At 40.8% G+C, this 25,890-nt stretch overlaps 1 protein-coding gene across 3 annotated transcripts in view; it reads right to left on the reverse strand.

Annotated features, from left to right (window-relative positions):
* The window catches only part of CASQ2 (calsequestrin 2), a 70,963-nt gene that overhangs the window by 4,190 nt on the left and 40,883 nt on the right, over nt 1–25,890 (reverse strand). For all 3 annotated transcript variants that reach the window (XM_042455807.1, XM_042455805.1, XM_042455806.1), the window contains 8 exons: nt 23,409–23,493; nt 18,130–18,230; nt 15,950–16,061; nt 14,160–14,233; nt 11,888–12,018; nt 10,374–10,419; nt 3,912–3,966; nt 1,288–1,388 (listed from right to left, as the gene is read on the reverse strand). In XM_042455807.1, the coding sequence (XP_042311741.1) occupies nt 1,288–1,388; nt 3,912–3,966; nt 10,374–10,419; nt 11,888–12,018; nt 14,160–14,233; nt 15,950–16,061; nt 18,130–18,230; nt 23,409–23,493 (705 nt within the window). The remainder of the gene's footprint in view (nt 1–1,287; nt 1,389–3,911; nt 3,967–10,373; nt 10,420–11,887; nt 12,019–14,159; nt 14,234–15,949; nt 16,062–18,129; nt 18,231–23,408; nt 23,494–25,890) is intronic.

Below are 25,890 nucleotides of genomic sequence, written 5' to 3' on the forward strand. Positions count from 1 at the left end.
ATTATTATTATTATTATTATTATTATTATTATTATTATTATTATTATTATCTGATCAGTGTTGTGTCATCTCACACATCCCCTCCCTGATTACATTACATAGTGAGGGAATGATCGGGGGAAGGAGTGTGTTTCCAAGGGAGTAAATGATCGGGGAACAATCAAAGGGGGGGAAGAGGGAATGCATGCACTCCATTCACTGAAATGACAACAAACACAATACAACTGATTGGGTGTAAGGGACAATTGGAGGGAAGAGCAAAAAAAGATAAAAACAAATGTGACACTTGGACAGGGACAAGAGGAAGAGGGAGAGGGTAGCCCATTCTAACCCCTCACTGCTGATCTCATGGCTGAACACACCCTTAAGTAGAAAAATATGGGGACACACACCAGGTTTGCAAGAGCCAACCAATCCCATACCCACCAAAAACTCTTCTCACCTCTGCCCCTACATCTATATCACTATAGAGTGCAGTGCACAAATGAATATCTAGGTTTTTTGTTATTTTTTGCTTAAATCTGGAGTAAATCCCAAGGACGAGAATTGGGTTACTAATGGACACTCCCACACCTCATGTGTTTATCTAACAGGTTAGGTGAACACCTGAACAGAGCTAAAGAGAAAAGGAATACACACAGGATAACTGTGCCAGCAATTGCTGTCACAGATTTTAATGTTGAAAGGAAACTTTAATAGCCTTTGGACCACTTCCCAGAACTTCACCAGACTAAAGATGTATAGATTTCCCCCAAAAGGCAGAATAAATCTTTTTGTTTGTTTTGTTATCAAAATGTGTCAGAAATACATGGTGTACCTGTTCAAAAATTTAAGGAAAAGGAATACCGTATTTGCATCAATCCTCACCTTGATGTACTTGTGGCATTATTAAAATGTTGCACAAATTATAATTCTCATCAAATATATCACCTATACCAAGTTACAAAGTATACCGGTGTCATTTTTATAAGAAAATTGAAACGTAAAATGTGAAAACTTCAACAATAAGGTACAGAGTGCCCACATCATACATGGGCGTGCTTCATGCGGCTTTCAGCATATGCTGAAAACTGTGCAGGGAGAAGGGGTGGCGCATCCCATAGGGATTAATGGGGTGCATGCCCATGCCATGCACACACCACCGCACCGCCACATGCACGAGCCCTATTCATTTAAATGGGGCTCGAGCATAGGTGGAATTTGCTTTACGCAGAGAATCCGGAACTGATCCCTCATCTACACACATAAATTATGATTAAGGAATTTGAATATCTTCTGACAACTCACCAAAGGAAAGTCATCTGGGTCAATCCAGACAATGCTCAAATCAGGATTATCAGTGTTGTCTTTGGCAACCTGCTTAACAACCTCTAGGAATTCAAAGCCATCTGAAAAGATACATATTGTAAGTTCCTTGTTCAAGTATACACCAGAAGAAGAACGCCCAAAGTTTTTGCAGGCACCAGGATGACAGAATGGCCTACTCCAAAGAACGATGCCCTCAGGTGAGAGTAATTTCTTTGTACAGTAGACAATGTACACACACTTAGAATTTGGGATGACAAAAGCATTCTTGCCACTCTTTTGCACTCCAATTTTGAACTAGTATAACACCTGACTTAGCTGCAGATGAAAACTTTTTTAGAAGAACCCCAATTGGCCAAATTCACCAATCTTGCCTTCAGTGGTGCCTGTTAGCTTCCACATCAGTAGGACTGTGAAGCTGCTATAGATTTTTGTTGCTGAGAGATGTTAAATCCTATCTTCAACAATTAGTCCAGCATCTTGGACAGCTCCCTTTACAGTTCAGTCTAAAACACAGAAAAGATTCACCACCGCAATGGCATGGAAGCTATCAGTCCCCACAGGTTGCCTGTCCTCAGCCTGAAGCTATATAAGAGGTTGAGCAAGGTTTTAGCAATGATGGAGCTTGATGTGGGCCAAATAAGTAAGGGGAATAGTTTCAGTTTCATTTCAAATTAGGCCAGACTAAACCACATACATTATAAACAATACAGGTGATTCCTGTGTATCTTGAAAGAAGAGTGATGGTATTCTACCACTCTCACCACTTTTCAAGCACAAGGGCAAAAAATCAGCTAAGATAGATTTTGGAAATGCTGGGAAAGGAAGGAAGAATGGAAAGCATTTGATGGTCACTTGGGTATGGTAGAAGAATAAGGTGTGAAAATGGCACAAGAGCTGGAAAGTTTAGAGTTATGGTGGAAAATCTAGGAAACTTGTTTTAGACATGACCACAAACTGAACATGAGTCAACAGTGCGACGCGGCAGCTAACAGGGTCAATGTGATTTTAGGCTGCATCAATAAAAGTATAGTACAGTATCTAGATCAAGAGAAGTAATAGTGCCACTCTATTCTGCTCTGGTCAGGCTCCACCTGGAATATTGTGTCCAGTTCTGGGCACCACAATTCAAAAAGGACATTGAGAAACTGGAGCATATCCAAAGGAGGGCGACTAAAATGGTGAAGGGTCTGGAAACCATGCCCTATGAGGAATGACTTAGGGAGCTGGGGATGTTTAACCTGGAGAAGAGAAGGTTAAAAGGGAGCAAGCTTGTTTTCTGCTGCTCCAGAGAACAGGACATGGAGCAATGGATGCAAGCTCCAGGAAAAGAGATTCCACCTCAACATTAGGAGGAGCTTCCTGACAGTAAGGTCTGTTCGATAGTGGAACACATTCCCTCGGAGTGTAGTGGAGTCTCCTTCCTTGAAGGTCTTTAAACAGAGGCTGGATGGCCATCTGTTGGGGATGCTTTGAGAGTTCCTGCATGGCAGAATGGGGTTGGACTGGATGGCCCTTGTGGTCTCTTCCAACTCTATGATTCTATAATTCTATGAGATATTTGTAAAGTAGCTGTTTATTTAAGTTTACCTACAGTATTTACAATGTACAGTTGACCCTCCATATTCACAGATTATTTATCCATGGATTCAATCATCCACAGCTTGAAAATATTTTAAATATATATAAATGCCAAATAGCAAACCTTGATTTTGCCATTTTATATAAGGAACACAATATCACTATGTCATGGTATTTAATGGGACTTGAGAATCAATGGATTTTTATATCCACAGAAGGTCCTGAACCAAACCCCAGCAGATAACAAGGGCCCACCACAGTCTGCACTGAAACTCTATATAGGCTGCAGATGATTTGAAGCAGTTCTTATTTTTAGAGTTTTCTTCATCTCTACTTTGTTACATCTCCTGCCTTTTTTGTTCTCTACATGCTTTGTCTACATCCCAAAATACCATCTGCTCTTGGCTGTCATCACTTCTCCACTGTCACTTAGCCACTCTTTCCATTCCAAACACAGAGAGTAGCTTAGGAATTTGTTTCTCTCTTCTTCTTTAGACCAAAACCCTCTTTGAGACTCAGATTACTTTGGAAAAGCACATAAAGGCAGATAGCCCACCTGGAAGATGGGGATGTAAAAGGAGAGAAGAAAAACCTAAACTGGGCAGCCAGATCATTGAATGTAAGATGTACAGTCCATGATATATCTGACAACACTCAATGTAAGGTGTGCTCATCTACCTTGCAGATCCATGTTAAACAATAAATTGCTTCTTGTTTGAACTGTACTATTCATATGCAGCTTGAGTAGTAGTTTACTATTGTCTCTCCTTTGTCCTCAGGATGAGAACCATGGCAATGTGTAAACTGTGTCACAGTAGCAGCACATCCATTAAACACTTGCCAAACCCAATAATGTCAAGATGCCAAGATATTAATGGGATAATACTACTAACAAAAGGCCCAGCTCACTTTGCATGTTTATGTATTTATTTATAAACCTGCTATAGGTGTATACTTGCATCTATACAGGACTTAATAAATTCCTGTTAGCTAGGAGGCCCAGAAAGGCCCAATGTGTCTCCTACCAGGGTCATCTTCTTCAGCAAATGTCACAATGTGAATTCCATCCATGTCATCCTCCTGTGGGCAAGAAAAGGAAATGTTAATGACGAGTCCAAGAATATGAAAGAGAGAACCATGGGAAGATGGATAGTTTGCGGGATGAACCAGATGATATCAGGTGATACCTTTAATGTAAGGTATTTCTATAAATTAATGGGAAGAGAACTGTTTGTTTGTTTGTTTGCTTGCTTGTTCAAGCCATTTACTTATCACGTCTTGGCCAGGAGCCAAAGAGAATGAACCTCCAAAGATATGAGAAGAATGAGCCTGTACAATAAACTTGTAATGAGAAAAAGAAAGTCAGTGAGGCTGGGAGACGGAAGGACTTAAAGTCAAAGTGCACTGTGGTTAAGTATGATTGCCTTACCTCAATGTCTTTTTTCAACTACTATTTCACAATCATGGGGTTCTACAAAGAGATAACTGTCCATGTTTGGATGCATTGCCAAACCTATTGATTTTTCATAGGAATCAATGTCAACAACTGGCAATATCTTTCACGCTCTCTGAGGTTCACTACCAGGTTCTCATTTGGGAATCAAGACCTTTCCAGGTTGTGCTACTTTTGCTATTTCACACATTTGGCTGCTTTTCTCACTGTGGATCTAAAAGTGGATCTTTTACAGAGGACAAAATATTCCAAAATTCATTTGAAATCAGTGGACTGAGTGGCTGGGTAAATGGTAGCAATGGAGGCTTCCCTTAAAATGCAGTGAGTGATTTTGTTGTTCCAACTGTGACAGAGAAAGAGTTAAACTCCACCTCTTCACACTACTCTTCCCAAGACTGCTCAGGACTGTTTGTTTTAATGTATTTACACCCCACTTTCCTCCTGGATTGGACCCAAGATGGCTGATGTTGGTTTTGTTACCAACACCACCATTACTACTACTTTTTCCCCAATGCAGGACTCAAAGTGGCTTAAAAAGTATCAAGAGATATAGTGAAAAAAACATTATAAAAAGATAAAAATATAATTAAACTAGTAATAGAATGGGAAGCAGTTATAAGTATGACCATTAAAAAGAAAATAACAATACAGCACATTTGGAAAGACCCTTTCCCCCAGCATACATTAATTGCCTTCAGTCAACATGTTGGACATGTTGGTTGATCTCAGTGAAGCCATACTCCCCAGGCGTTGTTGTATGTGCTTTCATGATGTGGCAACCCTAAGGTGACCCTATTAGAGGGTTTCTTGGCAGTATTTACCTAGAACCAGTTTGTCATGGACAGGAGGCTAAAAAGGGAATTTTAACAGAATAAAAGAGTCTTTGCTTGCTACTTTTCAGACAATGTTGGGTCAGCCTTACTGCCACCCTGTTACTGTAGTGCACCTTTTCATCGATGGGCAAAACCCGTCAATGAGCTCTTAACTTACTATTACAGAGCAGTTATTATAGTGTGGAAAGCTTCTTCACTCATTTCTGGCATTACACATTCATGTGGCAGGATTCGTCTCTTCTTTCCCCCTCCTGTTCACTATTCTAAAGCAGGCTACCTCCATGCTTGTTGGGATTTTGATTTTTATCTTTACTCTGTGTGCTGTTGTTGTTGTTCTTGATGTGTGCCTTCAAGTAGTTTCCCACTTCCCCACTATCTACACTTCAAACCCCAAAGTGACTATGGGCCCAAACAGACAGGCCAAAGTAAAGCTGCTTCGGGTCACTTTGGAGGTATGCTGTTTAAATGACACATGCATCTTAAGAGGCCAGAAGCTGCGCCAAAGTTGCACTCCAGTCCTTAGGCTTTGGCTTCCAGCCTCTTAGGATGCTGGCATCATTTAAACAGCTTACCTCCAAAGTGACCTGAAGCAGCTTTATTTTGACCTGTCTGTTCAGCCCATGTCAGTTTGAGCAGAATTTTAATGTGTAAGCAGGGGAGATTTTTTAATTGGGATTATTTATTTATTTATAAGCTTTAAGTGTAGGATTTACATAGATGTTAAAATACAGCAAAGTTACTTTCATCCATCAATGCAAATCAATTTCAGTGAAGAATGAATTATAGATAACAATAATAATAAAAAGTCATAGTTATGACAATACTAGAAAAGGTATAGTATGATATGGGTTGCTGTTAAGCATATTATCAAGGATTCAGGGATTCTGAGGAGAATATATCATTCCAGTTCCACAAATGAGAGTCTGGAGGCTTCAAGAGCTGTATATTGTCATTAATGTATTCTGTAAGAGGATACCAACATTCCACAAACAGTTTTCGGTTTGTAGATCTTATACATGTTGTTAACTGCCTTCAAGTCATCCCTGACCCATGGCGAGCCTGTGAATGGGACATCTCCAAAACTCATTTGCCCCACTGCTTGGTTAGGTCTTTCAAATTCATACCCATGGCCTCCCTGATTGAGTCAATCCATTTGGTGTGAAGGCTTCTCTTTCTACTGCTCTCCACCTTCCCTAGCATTATTGTCTTTTCCAGTGAGTCATGATGTGGCCAAAGTGCAACAGCATCAACTTCATCATCTTGGCTTCCAGGGATATTTCTGACTTGATATATTCAGGGACCCATTTGTTTGTCTTTTTGGCCACCCAAAGTATCCTTATCCCTCTTCTCCAGCATCACATCTCAAACGTGTTGATTTTCCTCTTATATGTATTCTTCACATCCATAAATGGAGATGGGACATACAATGACTTGGGCAATTCTGACTTCAGTGTTCAGTTGTATATTTTTACTCTTTAGGATCTTCTCTAGTTCTTTCATGGCTATTCTTCTTTCCTTCCCTAATCTTCTGATTTCCTGGCTGCAGCATTCATCTTGGTTAACCTTTGATCAAAAGTAAGGGAACTCTTCAAGTATTTCAATTTCTTTATTGTCTAAGTTGAATTTATGTAGTTCATCTGTGGTCATTATTTTTGTTTTCATTGTATTCAGCATTAAGCCTGACATTTTACCAGATAGTTTCTCCATGAGTAATTCCCATGCTCTATTTCTTTTATTTATCTTTTTAAGCATGTGTATGTCTTTTAAATTATTTATACTGTTTTATGTGGTTGTTATTCTTATTCTTATTATCATTATCCCACAAGGAGGGGCCATTATGGTGATTTTAATTGTTTTGATTATGAATCTCTTATCATTGACGCTCTCTGGGAGCTGCCTTGGATCCCACATTCGGAAAAAGACAGCATACAAGTGAAATGAAATGAACTCTATCGATCAGTCAATAAATATAATCTCCACACGTAGCATAAAACAGTCAAAACTGTAAAGAGGAATGTGACTGTGTCCTGCAGCCTTCATGCCATCACTATTCCCCATGGCTAGAGAAGAAATATATATGGAGCTTATCGCATGGTTTAATAATCTGCTTTATCTCTATATGGTTTAAGTCTTAATTTGGGCTGCATCGTGATATTACTGGAAGCAAATCTGCTGCCCGAATACATCCCAGGCGCATCCCTGCTTCTAGGAGTGCTCTGGCAGACATTCTCTTAAGCCAGAAAACTCTTGTATCTGAAAAGAGCTGCGAGGACCACTCCTGGAAGCAGGGATGCACCTAGGATGTATTCGGTGGCAAAAACCTTCCGATAAGATCAGGATGCAACCCAAATTAAGACTTAAGCCAGATAGAGGTAAAACGGATTATTAAGCCATGCGATAAGCTTGGAGCAATATCCTATATATTCCTAGCATAGTGAAACATGTTGGGGACGCTTTGAAACAGTTCCCAGAAATGGCGCCCTCTGGAACCGAATTGGGACGCGATGGGAACGCGCGGCGGCGGCGTTGGCGTCCCCCCGTGCGATAAAGTCACATTTTGGGCCCCATCCGATGCCCATTGCGTTCTGTGCGCGCCCCCGCTCGCCCCCGTTAGAACGCGCTGGGGAGCTGTTTAAGCCCCATGCGATAAACTTCTATATGTCAGGGTAGCTAAGATGGCTCCCACAGCTGCACAACTGATTGCACAGTGGGCACCATACCTCTGTGCTCCCCTTTTGTGCAATGGTCAATTAACTCCCCACCTACCATATATATATATATATATATATATATATATATATATATATGGGGAGGCTCTGTGTGTGTGTGCACGTGCACATGTGTGTATACTTTTGAGTAAACAGCTTAATGCAACCTCTGAAAAATGGCAACCATTTGCACCAAGACTTTTCTGCTAGAGTGATGCCCCAACAGGATTCCAACTGTAGATACTGTATAAATAAAAGCTGTACAGGCACCTAACCAAAACATTTTTATTGATCCAACAAACATTAATAAGTTTACTGGGTAAGTGTTAGCAAGGTTATAATAGAGCTGTAAGACTCTGTACCTTTCTGAATGATGACTAGTTCAAGGGCAGAGCTCCAGAATTTAGCGTCCTGATGACAGTGCTGGAGACGGCCTGTACAGTATCTTCGAATGTTTGCTTACAAAACTGCAAGCAGAACACTGTGGGGCCACTCCCAGCAAAACCAGTAGCAGCTGGCAGCTCACATTAAGTGGTGCAATGAATCTACTCCAGGTTTTAGTTTAAACTCTAATGAGCTTTTAGTGATTTGGCATTTGCCATGTTTTTTGGGGGGTGCATGCTAGGGTCACTGTCACTAAAACACAGTTCTTGATGACTGGAAATAATGCATGGTGCCTCTTTAGCAAAATCCTTTGTGTAGACATCTTTACTGTGGCTGAAACACATTCATTAGCCCTGTCTTCCCAACAGCTGGAGAACCTGCTTTCCTCACTAGTTAGTTAGAAGCAGGGTGACCAGATGTTCTCTTTTTCCAGGACATGTCCTCCATTTCTTCCGTCAAGGAGGAGTCACTGAGTGCCTTCAAATAATTTCTGACTTATTGTGATTTTCTTGGCAACAAGTGGTTTGCCAATGCCTTCCTCTGAGAGTGAGCAAGTGTGATTTGCCCAAGATCACACAGTGGGTTTCCATGGCCAAGTGGGAATATGAACTCTGGTCTCCAGAATGCTAGTCCAACACCTAAACCACTATACCATGCTGACTCTGAATAGCTTGGGAAGCTCTTTTAAATTCTGAACCAAAATATGTCAGCAAACTCTCCATGCCACTGATATGGAAGTCACCAGTGGAAGAGAATTCTGTTCATTCTGTATGAGATTCCTAAAGAAAGGAATCTGCACCTAGAAGAGTCTTCATCTCCAGTCAGGTCATTGTGCTCCCCCTCTAGTGTCCAAATTCAGATTTCCCAAAGCTCCAGCCTTGTTTTGTTGAGGTCTTGATTGCCAATTAAGTTCACGATGGCAATAGGCCCATTCAGGATAATCAAAGTGACTGAATTCAACTCAGGAGGTTCTTTGTGAGATGACAGATGGATGAAAGACCTCAGCCAGAGGTTTCCAAAAATGAGCAAGCAAGCTAGGTGCAAAGTAGCAATGTCCATGAAAACTAACAATAGGAAAGGAGACTTCAGAGAGGATGGTGTTAAAAAAAAAGGCTGGGTTGGATTTTCTTCCTAAAAGTCACAAAAGTGGCAGTAAGGCCTTGGGAAGCCAGGCTGAGCAAAAATTGTATTGGCAAAGGCCATCTTAGTTGGCAGTCAGGCTGTTTATTGTGCACCTGCTATGAATGTCATCTTGGAAATATACCATGGAAAAACACTCATGTTCCTTGTCTTCCACCAATCCTAGCTTTCAGTTCCAATTGGTATTAATGCAAGAGGAAAAAAAATCCATCTAAATGCTAATTTCTTTCCCCTCTGAGTCCACAAGTGACAGAACCCCTATAAAATGAAGAGCTAAAGGAATAAGTGGAAAACATCAGCTGGATGGAGGGGGGAGGGTATTGTAAGAACAAAGCTTTTGCTGGCTTCTGTAGGGGAGTCAGATGTTGAGGGAGACTTTGGAGCAGATTTACAACTATCAGAGAAAACTCAGCTCTCCAAGGTTTTTAGTGGGCCCTCCTACTCCTGGAAGTTTCCCACCCTTGCATGGGAGTCGGCCCTTGGATTAATCTAGCCTGGCGTGGGCTAAGTTACAGCAGTTCTCTAATGTGTTAAACAGAGCCTTTTCTCAGTTCTATTATCTGGGATCTGTTCAACCAGAGATGCTGAACACAAAAGCCAGCTTTTCTATTATGGTCCCACACATGCCTGTAAAGCACCATTTCTCACTTGTCTTTTACAAGTTCAGGACCCATCTGAAAATTTTGTTCTTTTTTCTTCTTCCCTGAGCATCTCCTTTCCTCCAAAAAGTCCTAGCATTAAATAGGAATTCAGTTTTTAAGAACATAAGAAGGGTCTTAAGAAGACCCCAGTTGCTTCAGTGACCAGCCACAAGGCATTCCTTATATTAAGAGTGATGAGAACAATGTGGCTGCACATCCCATCATTCTTCCCCATGGACTCCTTGGGACTTCCATCCCAACAACAACTGACGGGCCATGCAGTTCCTATTCTGGCCAGCTTAGAGTTCTGCAGCCTTCTTACACTTACCCAGGTTTCAAACATGTCTTCCGGGCGTAACTTGCGAAGGGTGGCCCTGGAAAAAAAAAGTAACAACAAAACCAATTGTATAAGCAAATCTTTATTGCAAAGGATTAGGACTGTAAGAATGTGGTCAGCAAGAGCAAACACAGAAGACATGAGAAGTCGAAAGCTTTCATGGCCGGCATCCATAATATTTTATAGGTTGTTTGGGCTATGTGGCCATGTTCTAGAAGAGTTTATTCCTGACGTTTCCACAGCATCTGTGGCTGGCATCTTCATCTCTGAAGAATGCCAGCCACAGATGCTGGCGAAACGTCAGGAATAAACTCTTCTAGAACATGGCCACATAGCCCGAAAAACCCATAAAAAACTACAGAAGACACGACCTTCCACTGATGGACCAGAAATAAATTCCATGCATTGTGCACCTGCTATGCAGCCTTAGGGCCATTCTTAAGCCAACATGGTAGATCAGGTTCCAGGTTCAAAATCAAGATCAATCTATGATGAAGCACTTTCTGTCTACTTGCTACCTGACTGTCTTGAAAAGATACAGCTCCAGTGAATAACCAGGATGGCAAGTTTTATTCAGAGGAGGTTTGCCTTTGCCTTCCTCTGAGGATGAGAGAGTGTGATTTACCCAAGGTCATCCAATGGGTTTCCATGGCCTAGCAGGGATTTGAACCCTGGTTTTCCAGAGTCAAATCAAACAAACCACTATACCATGCTGGTTCTCACACTCCCTTTACAAATACATAATACCCCTCTAATTTAAGACAATGGTCTTACTAGATAGTGCTTAAGTTTGTTACCATGTCGGTTTTGTGCAGATTTTCTCATTAATGGCTCATTCATAAATGGCTCAAAGACAATGTTGACGGTTTTTAACAGAGGTTGGATAGTCACGTCTCAGGAGTGCTTTGGTTGTGTATTTCTGCACAGCAGAGTTTTGGACAATATGGACCATGTGATCCCTTCCAAATGTGTGATTCTATCATTCTAGGTCACAAAAATATGCAAGTGTTTCAGATGTCCAGATCTCTTCATTCGGCAAAATGTTGCAATAGCTAGGGTGGAATGTGTGTTGAGCTTATGTTGAGGTCATCCATTTTGAACGTTCAGAACAAATACCAAGAATTCAATTATCAAATCAGCCTTTCTCATTCCACCAAACCCATTTGATTTTTTAAAGAATATCTTGCCTGATGAAAAAGATCTGGTGGTGAGCTTTTAGTTATCCCAATAAAGGTATTCCACCAATGTGGATTTCCTTCTTCCTTCCTTCTTTGACATAACTGTTGGTGTAAGTTATAGGAAGAATATGGTCATAGTGAGGCCTACAAAACTAGTGCCTGCAAACTATAAGCCACTGATATGCTGACCAAGATGGAGTAAATCATTTATCTTTTTGAGGACTGAATAAATAGGAAAGCAGCCACTTGGGATGACAGGAGAACTTCAAGTACAAAAGGAATTTCTTGAACTATAGGACAAATGTTCCCAAATGCTTTTCTTTGTACCTTCTATGCTCATTCACAAACTCAACCAGTTCTTCCTCTGTATATGGCTTGTCGGGGATACGGACTGGATCATCCATAAATGGCTCATAGAAATCCACCTCATTTTGCTTCAGACCCAGTTTCTTTGCCACCTGCAAGCAATCAAAAAATTATTGACATTACTTCTGCTCAAAAGAGGGCTCATCCCAAACCACTACAACAAGCTTTGAAAGAAACATTCAGAATATAAATATACCCAAATACAGCAATATAGGACAGAGTAGGTTTGGAACAGCAAAAAGATTGTTTTTATTTGACATCTGTGCTTATGCAGCAGATTATCATGTGAGCAATGCTGTTTTGAGCATTTCTGAAGAGTGGGGTGATTAATAATAATAATAATAATAATAATAATAATAATATACAGCAAAATTGCAACTGGCAGGGCTGAATAAATTTTTAAGCCTTTAATTTTTATTTCCTTTCTATGAGTAGTTTTCTTTATTATTTATAAAATCATAGAATCATGGAATCATAGAGTTGGGAGAGACCGCAAGGGCCATCCAGTCCAACCCCATTCTGCCATGCAGGAGCTCTCAGTCAAAGCATCCCCGACAGATGGCCATCCAGCCTCTGCTTAAAAACCTCCAAAGAAGGAGACTCCACTACACTCCGAGGGAATTTGTTCCACTGTCGAACAGCCCTTACTGTCAGGACATTCCTCCTAATGTTGAGGTGGAATCTCTTTTCCTGTAGCTTGCATCCATTGCTCCAGGTTCTAGTCTCTGGAGCAGCAGAAAATAAGCTAGCTCCCTCCCCAGTATGACATCCCTTCAAGTATTCAAACAGGGCTATCATATCACCTCTTAACCTTCTCTTCTCCAGGCTAAACATCCCCAGCTCCCTAAGTCTTTCCTCATAGGACATGGTTTCCAGAGCTGTCACCATTTTAGTCGCCTTCCTTTGGACACGTTCCAGTTTTTCAACATCCTTTTTAAATTGTGGTGCCCAGAACTGGACGCAATATTCCAGGTGGGGTCTGACCAGAGTAGAATAGAGGGGCACTAATATTTAATCAGTCTGAAGACCTTCAAGCAGGTTACAATTAAATACTAATAATAACAAGTTAAAACAGCAGCACAGACAGTATCAGTCATAAATCTAAAGCAGTTTATGTGCAGATAGCCAGACAAATTAAAAAGGTTTTACCTGCTGCCAAAAGGATAACACATTTGCACCTGGTAAAACGTGGACACAATGACAAAAAAGCCATTTCCCCAGTTACCACACCTCACTCTTCTCTTCAGAATGTGTGAGAACTCAGAGAAGATTATTAATAGGGTGCTTTTAAAACAGATTTTATATATTTTAGAAAAATGAATATTTCATAAGAATAAAGAAATACAGAGCCACTCAAATCAATTACAGTCAGCCCTCTATATCCTTGGATTCCTTATCCACAGATTCAACCATCCACAGTTCAAAAATACTAATACAGTACAGTATTCCCAAAAGCAAACCTTGCTTTTGTCATTTTATATAAGGGGCACCATTTCTCTGCCATTGTGTTTAATGGGACTTGATCCACTGATTTTGTTATCCATGCGGGTGCTGGAACCAAACCATAGGATACCTAGGGCCTGCTGTATTATGAATTGTGCTTTACAATCAGTTATAAATTATTTTTATATCAATTTCCATTACAAATGTTTAAAAGTTTACATAAAAATAATTCACCCAAGGGGGGGCAGATAAAAGAAATAAATCCTCCACTCCCCCCTTTTTGAATTTTCACTCCAATTCAAAATCCAGGAAACTGCTTTGAATGGAAGATTTATGTCTCTTTTTGCAAGGTAAATGGCAGTGAATTTGCCACATACATGCTGCATATCACTTCATGGTGAACAATATAAAGTTTGAATGAGAGAGACATATCCCAAGTCTGTGTCTAAAGAAGCAATCACCAAATGCAGCTCCCTAGCACAGTTAGAGTGCCTGGTCCAGTAGGCTTGCAGGTAAATTGTGCCCCTTATATAAACCCTTAAATAGCTATATTTCTAACAGCCATCCGATGTACAAAGGATAAATTATTCTTTTAGGTCAGTATGGCCCAATTCCCACCCAAGACAATATTAATATTAATTCTAATTTTTATTAGTATTAACATTAATACTAATATTAATGTTTTCTGTAGTGTAGTCTACATCCATGCAGGTCCAACAGACTAATTTAATTTACTGGTACCCGTTACTTTGCACTCTCTTATATTGGCCTTGCCGTTCTTATTGCTTACCCCTTTATCAAAAGTGGCAAAGAACTTGACATAGGGCTGGAAATGTTCAGCTGCCTCCTCAAATGCTTTGTAATCTGAGGAGGAGAGAAAAGAGATTATTTAACCCATAGTCTGCTTGAGCAAAGTGAGAGATCTATTGAGACAACATCTTTTTGAGTTCATGTAATAGGTTTGAGTGTTGGACTATAACTCTGGAGACCAGGGTTTGATTCCCAGCTCAGCCATGAATCCCACTGGGGGACTTTTGGGCACATCACATGCTTTCAGCCTCAGGGGAGGCAATTGCAAACCTTCTCTGAGCAAATATTGCTAAGACAACCCATTGTAGGTTTGCCTTAGTGTCACAAGTCAGAAATGACTTGAAGGCACACAACAATTGTGCCTCTAGTATGATTGCTTTCAAGTCCTTCTGAGGTACTGGTCTCTTTATTTTCAACATCTAACAATTCTAAAATACAGAGGCTTTTCAAGAGGACAACAGAATGGATTACCTTTAACATTACATATTGTTTGAAGACAATCTTCTTGTAAACTGTGTATGCCCACATGGAGCGGGCAATACAGAAACATCAGTTCGTGCATTGCTAGGCTATTTTGCTTTTGCAGATATTTGCAGAACAAATGCATTATAAATTTAATTACCACAATTATTATCCCTTCCTGGGCATTTAAAAAAATATCATCACGTATCTTTTCCTCCTGGCAGATTGAGACAACTTGGTGATACCAAAGTCCATAGACAATAATTCTGGTACTTTGATTCTTCATTTGATATCATATTGAATTTGTAATTCTATCTCTCAGATTCTTTGATTAATTCTTTCTATTATCGGTGGTTTATGGCTGATGCAGTTATATTTCTTCAAGGTCCCTCAGATTGTTCTGCCTCCCCTGTAAACAGCAGCAGCCGCTGCCACCTAATACTCAATTTGGAAGCTAGTCCCACATCATTTCTCTTATATCTACTTTGCCATGTATCCTTGCTCAGGTCTCCCTTTACAATGCACCTCTTTTCTCTTCATAAATCAAGTGGAATGAGGCTGCTGAGATTTTGGAAGGCAGAAGCTGACTCTCTAAAGGCATTGTTACCAAGACAAAATGAAATTAAAATAAAATAAATAGCAAGCCATGCTGTTCTCAGAACATGAAACTGGATTGAAACATCAGGAGTTAGCCTTGTTTAAAAGGGAAACATCATTTTTAAATGGGGTTTCGCTTGACAATTATAATCCGTCCCAAAGTTAAGGAACATATTTTGTGAGTGAGCAGGAGTCAAATATCTTTATTTGTAGTTTCTGCAGCATATGAGGAAATGAATGTGTCTGCAATAATGAAAGGTAGAATTCAAAGACATAGCCGTGTTAGTCTGGAAAATCAGTATGCAATGGGGTCTTGTAGCACATTTAAGACTAAGGTCCAAAACACACTGCAGAAATACCCAGTGTGAGACCGCTTTAACTGCCCTGGCTCAGTCCTGGAGAATCCTGGGAATTGCAGTTTATTGTGCCTCCTGAGCTCTCTGACAGAGAAGGCTCAATGTCTCACAAAAATACAGTTCCCAGGATTCCCTAGCACTGAGAGAGGGCAGTTAAAGCAGTCTCAAACTGCATTATTTCTGCAGTGTGTTTTGCACCTGTCTGAAAGACAGAAGCTGGTAGTATGAGCTTTCATGGACTGGAGCCTACTTCCTCAAATGCATGAGATGGAGTGGTGAGACCAGAGATAGCCCATAATTCTAATTTATACTGATACAAGTTAAAAGGAGAAAGAAATCAAGTAACAAAACTCACGTTCTGAATCTTCTCCTTTGAAGTAGCCAATGAGTTTCATATCCTCTTCCATATGGTCAAAGGCCTGCAACTCCAGCTTGCTGTTGATGATCTCCACTGGGTCTTCCATCAGCTGCCATGAAGGAGTTCAATCAAGAAGAACAAGATATTAACAACATGAATGGAAGGGGTTATTGCATGACATGAAACCAGTCATCTGATCAAGCTGAGCTATATTTTCCTATCTGTCTCTTGACCCAGCCCATCTATATGCCCAAAGCAGACCTACAGGCCTACCCTCTATGTTCCTGGATGGAATGGAACCCATCTCTTTTCCTCCACACTCTATTTCCATTGCTACAGTTGTGACGATGAGTGACAATAAGTGGGCATCCCATGCCGTCACTGCCAAGTGTTCCTAACCATCATCTTGTAAAAAGGTTTAAAGAGGGTGGAATTGTTAATGCCCTCTATGGATAAGCTGATCATATGCACAGTCGGCTCTTTTTATATACTGATTTTTTATACACGGATTCAAGCATCCATGGTTTGAAAATGTTCAAAAAAAAGTATAAATTTCAAATATCAAACCTTGATTTTCCATTTTTTTATAAGGACACCATTTTGCTCTGCCATTATATTTAATGGGACTTGAGCATCCATGGATTTTGTTATTCACGGAGGACCTTGGAACCAAACCCCAGGGGATAACAAGGGTCCACTCTATCATTTTAAAAGGACAGTACCATTTTTTTTCATTTTTCCAGACTGTTCCATCCTGTCTTTTTAATCTAAATGTCAATTTTTTCCTGTTTTCAAGAAAAATGCCCCGCATTGTTGTAAAAATGGTTTGACGATCCCGGATTGAAATTGTAGTTGTAAAAAAAAAAGTGTCATGGAGTGTGAAAAGTTTTACGATAAGGCATTGAAAGACCAAAATTTACTGCATAAGATTGCTTCATGAAGAAATATTCATGGGACGATCATGGTGAAATAAAGTTCCCCTCTACCGCTACCTCATTTTTTGTATGAGTTCTGTCACACAAGAATAATTGTTCGCTCAATATGCTCATGTTATTGTCTCACTTTTTCATGAATATGGAATATTACATAACACCATCCCATTTTTGTCATCCCAATGTCCCGTTTTTGCCTCAAGGAAATATGGTCAGCTTATCTACGGTGGCATCTATACACCATTTGGTGTATGACCATATTAGTATATTGGGCTCTTGGTATCCACTGGAATTTGGTTCCAGGCCTCCCCATGGATACCAGCATGATGCCCCTTACATAAAATGGTAAAACCAAGGTTTGCTTTTTGGAATTTATATAGTTCTTGAATATTTTCAAGCTGTGGGTGGTTGAATCCATGGGTAAAAAAATCTGTGGATACGGAGGGCTGATTGAACTGAATATAAAAATCAACAGTAAGCTTACGGAATTCACTACCACAAAATATTGAGATGGTCAGTGACTCTGGTGTCTTTTAGATATGGGTTGGAGAAAACACATGGAACATATGCTTATCGATAACTATTAATCCTGATTGCAAAATGGAACCTCCTTGCAAAGAGGCAGTTACTTCAATGGTGGGGACAAATAATATTGAGAGGATGTTACTTTCACATTCTGTTTGTGGCTTCCTAAAAGACGACACAGGCTGCAATCTTCTTGAAACACAATGCCAGTGCAACAGTCTGTCATGCTAGCATAGTGTACATTTGCCGGTTGGGTATTGGAAGGAAGGAAGGAAGGAAGGAAGGAAGGAAGGAAGGAAGGAAGTTTGGTTCTTTCTTGTTGTTGCCAGTGAAGGATGGCTGCTGGCTCCAAGCAACTTATTTCACCCATGCTGTCATTTGAGGGTGGGGTGGGGGAATGACAGCATTTATATTCTTGAATAAATAACATGGGGTAACTCAAGTTAATTTCCCCATCATCAGTTAGCTTAGTCAGATGAATTAGGGTTTTTTTTAGATCTCAGTTGACAATCTTGTGATCTATGACTAATAATTTTTCTCTGAAGAGCATTTTAGATAAGTGTCTTTCCATTTACAACGTATAGCTATTATATTATATTATTATATTTGTTCAATAAATATGGCGCATGATCAAAGCTACAAAGAGTACAGGCTAAAGCCTTGTTTCTCCTGTAAAACAGAATTTAATATTTAGACCATCCAGGCTTTGAGTACACTTACATCTAAGAGAAATTCTACCAAGACATCTGCTGTCATTTGTCCGTCAAACTCAATAATGTGGTCCTCCTTAAAGACATAAAGGCTTCCTTCTTCATCCAAACCTGCAAGTGCAAAAAGATATGTGAGTGGCCTGTATGACAGCCTTGCTCTCCAGGTGATATATCTTAGTTATGTCACAAAGGATTCCAAAAGAATATGCCATATATATTTTTTCAAACCACCTTCATATCCTGCCCTCCTATGAAAGCTATGAAACATGGAACTTCCACTGAAAAATGAAATTGCTATCACAGTTCTAGAGCAAATGAGCTCTGTGTTTGTACATCTATTTGAAGCATCTCAGTTCATTTTACACACAGAACAGGTGCCCTCTTCTTGCCTTTAAAAGGCTGTCAAGACGGATCTCTTCCAACAAGCCTTCTCTGAATAACCCACCTGATCTCCCAAGGATATGATTATATATCCTTGTCATGAACTGTGTTGACAGTTGACTGTCTGATTTCTTTATTTTTAAGGGTATTTTATTAGGGTGTTGTGTTGGGAGAGGGGATCAATGGGTATTTTGTCATGTATGTTGTATTTTATATTGTTTTTATCCTATTGTAAGCTGCCTCGATCCTGAGGGAGAGGTGGGGTAAAAATAAACTTTATTGTTGTTGTTGTTGTTGTTGTTGTTGCCTGCCTGTAACCAGGTTGTCACATTCCAACCCTACAAAATCTTCCCATTTGTTGTCAGGATCAAACTCACCCTACTACACCAAATGTGGTAATAATAATAAATAATAATATTTATTTGTATTCTGCTTTTTCACAAAGGAATCAAAGCGGATTCCAACAGTATAAATAAAACATCAACCGATTAAAAATTACAATTTTAAAACCCCAAAACCTCAACCCTCCCTCCAATCATAAAAACAGTGATCAACCCCTAAAAAGAGATTAAACATCAAAAAATTTAAAACTAAAATGAATCTTCCTCTAGAGGAAGCGGGGACGGGGGTGATGGTATCAAACAATTTTGGTATCAAAAGCAATAGAGGTGTCAACTTATCGGGGAGAGGCAAGTCTACTGGATTTAATGGATCTAACCTAGTCTGGGAAGGCCTGACGGAAAAGATCTGTCTTTATAGCCTTTTTAAAGGCTTTCAAGGTGATAATATGGCAGATCTCATCCGGCAGGTTGTTCCAGAGCCTGGGAGCAGCTGATGAGCAGGTCCTCTGGGTCACCGTTGAGAGTCTGGTCTTCTTAGGTTGTAGCAGATTCTTCCCAGAGGACCGAAGTGTGTGGGGAGGATTGTATGGAAGTAGGAGCTCCCGCAATGAATGAATGAATGAATAAGATTTTATTTATATACCGCCATTCCTTCAATCACGGCGGTTTACAAGATACTAATACAATACAATACAATACAATACAAAACAAATTACAAATAGAAATTAAAACAGCAAAAATCCCCCATATTAACCGTACAATACAATACATCATTAAAACTCCATCATTCATTCCTAATAATTAAAACCAGCTAAAACCAATAAAACAATCTAATAATACAACACGCAAGTAGTCAGGACCCAAGCCATGTAGGGCTTTAAAGGTTAGAACCAACACCTTATACCTTTCCCTGGAAACTGATAGGCAGCCAGTGGAGAGATTTTAGAACTGGTGTAATATGGACAGTTCTGGATGTGCCTGTGATCAGCCATATTTTGTACCAATTGAAGTTTCCGAACTTGGCATGGGGGTAGCCGCATGTAAAGCATATTGCAGTAGTTGAGTCGAGAGGTTACCAGTGCATGAACTACTGTTTCGAGGTCACCCTGCTCCAGAAAGGGGCGCAGCTGGCATATCAGCCGAAGCTGATAGCAAGTGCTCCTGACTGTTGCATCCACTTGAACCATCAGTTGAAGAGATGAGTTCAGGAGCACCCCCAAACTGCAGACAGAGTCTTTCAGGGGAAGTGTGACCCCATCCAGAACTGGCTGGCATAATTCCATTCCCAGATTAGGGGTCCCTATTACAAGTACCTCCGTCTTACCTGGATTCAATTTGAGTTTGTTTTCCCTCATCCAGTCCGTTACTGCATCGACAGGCATTCAGAGCAGAGAAACCATCCTTAGTTACTGTATCAGTGTGAGACATAGAGAAATATATTTGGGTGTCATCAGCGTACTGATAACACCCTGCCCCATGTCTCCGGATGATCTCGCCCAGCGGCTTCATATAAATGTTAAACAGCATTGGGGACAGAATCGCGACTTGAGGGATGCCCGACTTAAGCTCCCTCTTGGCCGAACAGCTGTCTCCAAACATCTCCATCTGGAATCTGCCCGAGAGGTAGGACCAGAACCACTGGAGTGCAGTACCCCCAATTCCCAACTCTCTCAGGTGTTCCATACGGATACCATGGTCAATTGTATCGAAAGCCGCCAAGAGGTCCAACAACACCAGAGGGTCACACTTCCCCTGTCGGTGCCCAGACAGAGATCATCGACTAAGGTGACCATGGCAGTCTCAACTCCGTAGCCTGCCCTAAAACCGGTTTGAAATGGATCTAGAAAATCCGTTTCTTCCAAGACTACTTGGAGTTGAATGGTGACCGCCTTATCAAGCACCTTGCCTAAGAATGGTAAAAGCAAGACTGGCCTGTAATTGTTTCTGTCCAGGGGGTCAAGGGAAGGCTTTTTTAGTAGTGGTTTAACCACAGCCTGTTTAAGGCAAGATGGAAGACAGCCTTCCCTAAAAGATGCATTGATTATGTTTCTTAACAGTGGTCCTCTGTTCTGTGTGGTTGTGTGCCTTCAAGTCATTTCTGACTTATGGCAACCCTAAGAAAAACCTATGATAGAGTGTTCTTGGCAAAATTTGTTGACAGGAGGTTTTCCATTGCCATCCTCTGAGGATGAGAGTGTGGGTCGTGCCTAAGGCCACACAATGTGGGTTTCATGGCCGAGCTGGGAATTGAGCATTGGTCTCTAGAGTCATAGTTCAATATTCAAACCACTATGCAGCACTGGTTCTCACCTTTGCTTTAGCCCTCTGTTTTATTCCCAGCATTGGCCATCTAAATGTGATGGTTTACTGAGGATGTGAATGGATTGTGTCAAGCATTAATGACTCCTCCCCTCATCTGCATCTTATTTATGCCCATAAATAAGCATCTGAGAGAAATCTGGTGCTGGAATCATAATATGAGACTCTATCACTCGTGACTTTTCGAATTGCTTGTGTTTGAGTCAGCCTTTCAGATCTGGCTCACTGTGTCAGGTTCAAAACTTATTTCAATGGATGTGTACAAAAGCGGAATTTCAGTGCTTCTCCTAGCCTTTTAAATCCATTCAACATAATTGTAGATGAACCTACGTACATGCAAAGACTATGTGCACAGAATCCATATGTGTAAATAATGGCCTTGCCTCTTCAAGTGCACATATATTTTGTACATGCATAGGTTGTCTACAGAGTAAATATCCTAAAGGATCCAGAATCCATCTAATCATGGAAACTAACCAGGGTCAGCCCTGGTTAGTAATTGGATGGGAGACTGCCAATAAATACCAGGTGCTGTGGCTGCATTTCAGAGAAAGGAAATGGGAAAATTCCTCTAAGTACATTTTGTCTAAGAAAACCGAATGGAATTCATGGGGTCATCAGAAGTAAACAGGAGATTCATAGGCAGATACACACAGAAACAGGTTCTTTACCAGGGTGTGCTGAATGAATATAGGGTTACACAATTTGATGCACGAGAACTCTTCATACTCTTATGAAGAGCATTAAAGACCATCTTTTCCAACAGGCTTATCCAGATGATTTTTAAATTGTGAATTTTAAATTATGAATTTTAAATGTGGATTGTTTTAATATGTGTACACCATGTTTGTCTTTTTAAATTGATGAGTGTTTTAACTGATGTCTTTTAAACTGATGTTGTTTGGCTGTTAATTGTTGTTGTTCCCTGCCTTGATATGTAGGGAGAGGCAGGTAAGAAATCATCATCATCATCATCATCATCATCATCATCATCATCATCATCTTGGTGAATATTACTTTTACCTGACCTGCAAGTGGAACCTGAAGCAAAATGTAGCAGTAGATCCTTATTTTGGAAGGATTTGCTCCTGCTGACTGTTCCAGCCAATATCTTAAAGCAGGATATTCTGCAAACCTACTGTCCCCCATCACAGCTCTCGCTGTACAAACTTTAGCAAGTGAGCTTACTCAGAACTCACTGAGTTTTCTTAAATTTTAAAAGCTCTTTGATTTTCTTGTTTAAAAGTGGTGGCGTTAGGGTATTTCTGCAAATCCAGACATGCTGAAACCACCTGCTTGTTTTTTGTTGGCAAGAGTTCTGTCAGCACTTGCCACCCCACTTTGCTCTTAGGAGGAACGGGAGCAGAATCCACAATAAAGCGGCTGTAAATCCTGTGCCTGTAAATGTAGAGCCACAAAGCTGCTCCAATTGCTTGACCTTTTGTTTCTAACACTGAGGGTCAAACTAGTCATTAAGGAGAATGAGTATTCTCTGAAATTTATGAATTTCCCCTCCAGCTACAGGAAATACCTGCCTCAGTAATCAGACTTGCAAATTAAATCCAAATGCATCTGAAGAAGTAGACTGAAGTCTGCGAAAGTTCATGCTGCCCACTTCTCCTCCTCCTCCTTTTTACAAAGGAACTTATCCCATCACTTAATAAAGCGATTTACCTCTACCTGGCTTAAATTTAATTCGGATGGCATTCTGATATCATTGCAAGATTTTTGCTGCCTAATTTGCTGCCTGAATACAGCCCAGGTCCATCCTTGAGTTTCTTTTCGGATCTGGGAGTTTTCTGAGTTAAATGGCCACTGGAGCGCTTCTGGAAGCAGGGATGGACCCCGGTTGTATTCAGGCAGCGAAAACCTCAGGATGCTGCCCAAATTAAGATTTAAGCCACATAGAGGTAAAGTGATTTATTAAGCCATGGGATAAACTCCTTAGTCTCAAAGGTGCTACAAGATCTCTCAATATACAGATTAATATATCTACATTTTTACATCAAATCACTGTTTACCTTCCAATGACCCATTACAGAAGCAAAACACACTAAGTGAGGAAACACAGATGCCATGATAAACAGATGTATTTTGTCACTGAAGGGTGCACCCCTTCTAAAAATGTGCTGAAGTTGGCTGATCTTTAAATAATAATAATTTGATTTGGTCACCAGAAAACGTGACACTGAAATCTCCCCCTGGAACGCACTCGCTGCCTCAGGGACTGTGAAGTGATTCTACTTACCTAGCTTTTTGGCAAGCTTTGCGTCCTTCTTGGAATCCACTAACCCAAAACCAATGCCTTTATCCTCTAGAACTTGTGCAGCAAGCTGAAGAAAAATCCAGATAGGTTTGTAAGTCCAGATTCATCTATAAGCATATCTACAGTTACACAGTGCAGCAGACCCTCTGAATCCATGGATGCAACCATCCACAGCTTGAAACTATTTACCAAATATAAAAATTCCAAAATGCAAACTTTGATTTTGCCATTTTATATAAGAGGTACCATTTTATATAACGGGACTTGAGCATCCATGGATTTTGGTATCCACGAGGAGTCCTGGAACCAAACCCTAGTAGATACCAAGGGCCCTCTGCATATTCCTCTCTTATTATTACTATATTTTTATTTTATTATATTTTATATGGTTGACTATATGAATATATTTATATTATGCTATTATAATTCATTGCTGGATTTTATTATTACTGTAACATATTAAAAGTGGATGTTACACAGTTAGAACAATCTCATACCCCTTTAACACCATGGCTTCATTCTACAGAATCCAGGGATTTGTAGTTTGGCAATTTGCTTAGAATTTACTGCTAGAGAATCCTAGTCTGTCTTCCTCCAAACTGGATTATGGAGGGGAGTCTCATCTCTCCTTGAAGTTGCATCTGCTGAAATTCTCTTTAAAGGCCTATAGGAGATTTGGCATAATATAGTGGTTCGAATGTTCAAATGAGACCTGTGCAATTTAGTTTCTAGCCCCTCTGAGCCACAAAACTCACTCAGAAATCTTGGGTCAAACCATCTCTGCTGAACCTACTCTACAGGATTGGTAAACGGGGGAGGCCAGTGTGGCATAATGGTTTGAGTGTTGGACGACAATTCTGGATATTAGGTTTTGATTCCCAGCTCAGCCATGAAACATTTCTCTCCTTACTCAACCCACTCACCCTACTACCCTCATCTCCTTGCAAAGTCTGAACAATCTTGTAACCCTTGGTTACAGCTTGAAGATGAGTAGAATCTTCCAGCTGATTGCAAAGTGTGGTTTCCATTACTCAGAGGGTAGTACAAAAGCCAAGTGTAACACTGTCCCTCTCCTCATTAATGTAGATTGGTACTCCAGGCCAGAAAGAGAAGATTGATGGACTCTGCTGTGTTTTTCAAACCAAGTACCCCCAAGAATACTGCAACAACTTTGATTCAAAGGGAAGAATTTGGAAAGGGGTGTCTTTATCTGCCACTGCATTACGCCAACAGAGGAGACTCCATATAAGCAAAATTCTCCTATCTATGGTGCTGGACAGACCGCCCAAAAAGGGCGGACTCCTGGCACCTGTTTTTCTGCTGGAGGGAAGCCGCAGCCGCCAAACCGCACGGCTTCCCACCAGTGGAAAAAGAACCCACGAAAAGCGCACTGGTTACGTAAGTGCCACATGGTGTCTTGCGGACACTGCACAGTGCTTACATAACAATGGTGGCGCCCGTGTGTACAGGGCCCCCCCACTGTTACGCCCTTGTCACATGCTAGGGTTGTAGGGCATGTGAGCGCTCCGCCCTGAGGCGACCCTAACACGTGATGAAGGCGTCGCAAAAGGCCCGTATGTACAGGGCCTATGTGACTCCCAAAGGTAGAGGAGGACTTTCAAGACCTGTGTGTGATAGAATCCTAGAATCCTAGAGTTGGAAGAGACCCCAAGGCCCATGCAGTACAATCCCTGGCTATGCAGGAATAGACCATCGAAGCACCCCAGACTGATGGCTATCCAGCCTGTTTAAATACCTCCAAAGAAGGAGACTCTTCCACTGTTGAACAGCTCTTACTGTCAGGAACTTCCTTCTAATGCTGAGGTGGAATCTCTTTTCCTGTAGTTTGAATCCATTGCTCTGGATCCTATTCTATGGAGCTGCAGAAAACAAGCTTGTTCCGTCCTCAGTGTGACACCCCTTCAAATACTTAAACAGGGTTATCATGTCACCACTTAACCATCTCTTTTCCAGGTTAAACATACCCAGTCCCTAAGTCCCTCCTCATAGGGCTTTATTGTTTCCAGGCCCTTCACCATTTTGGTCGCCTCCTCTGGACACGCTTTAGTTTGTCCACATCCCTTTTGAAACTCTCCAGAAGTGCAGCATTGTAGAAGCTAGATGTGATTTCACAAATATTAAGCAAATCTATGCAAAGGGGGCACAATGACACCCTTGTTGCCAGACAGAATGTCATTTGGATTTGTGCCTACAAGGAGCACAACACCTAGAAAGTGTGAGCACAAACACTTTTTCTTTCCCTAGCTTGCTACTGTCTTTGCACAAGTCAGGACACATTTCCAGAGTGGCAATTCCCAGCTTGCCAGATCACTTGCATTTGCTCTCATTGTGTTAGGAGGACACACCTATCCCTGGAATGGAAGGATTCAGATTCAGGTCAGTCAGAGGGGGGGAAAAGCAAGACATGTGAGCTGCCTTTCTCCGGAAAGTGCTCTCTTAGATT

This window comes from Sceloporus undulatus, chromosome 2, assembly GCF_019175285.1.
Source record: "Sceloporus undulatus isolate JIND9_A2432 ecotype Alabama chromosome 2, SceUnd_v1.1, whole genome shotgun sequence".
NCBI lineage: Eukaryota > Metazoa > Chordata > Lepidosauria > Squamata > Phrynosomatidae > Sceloporus > Sceloporus undulatus.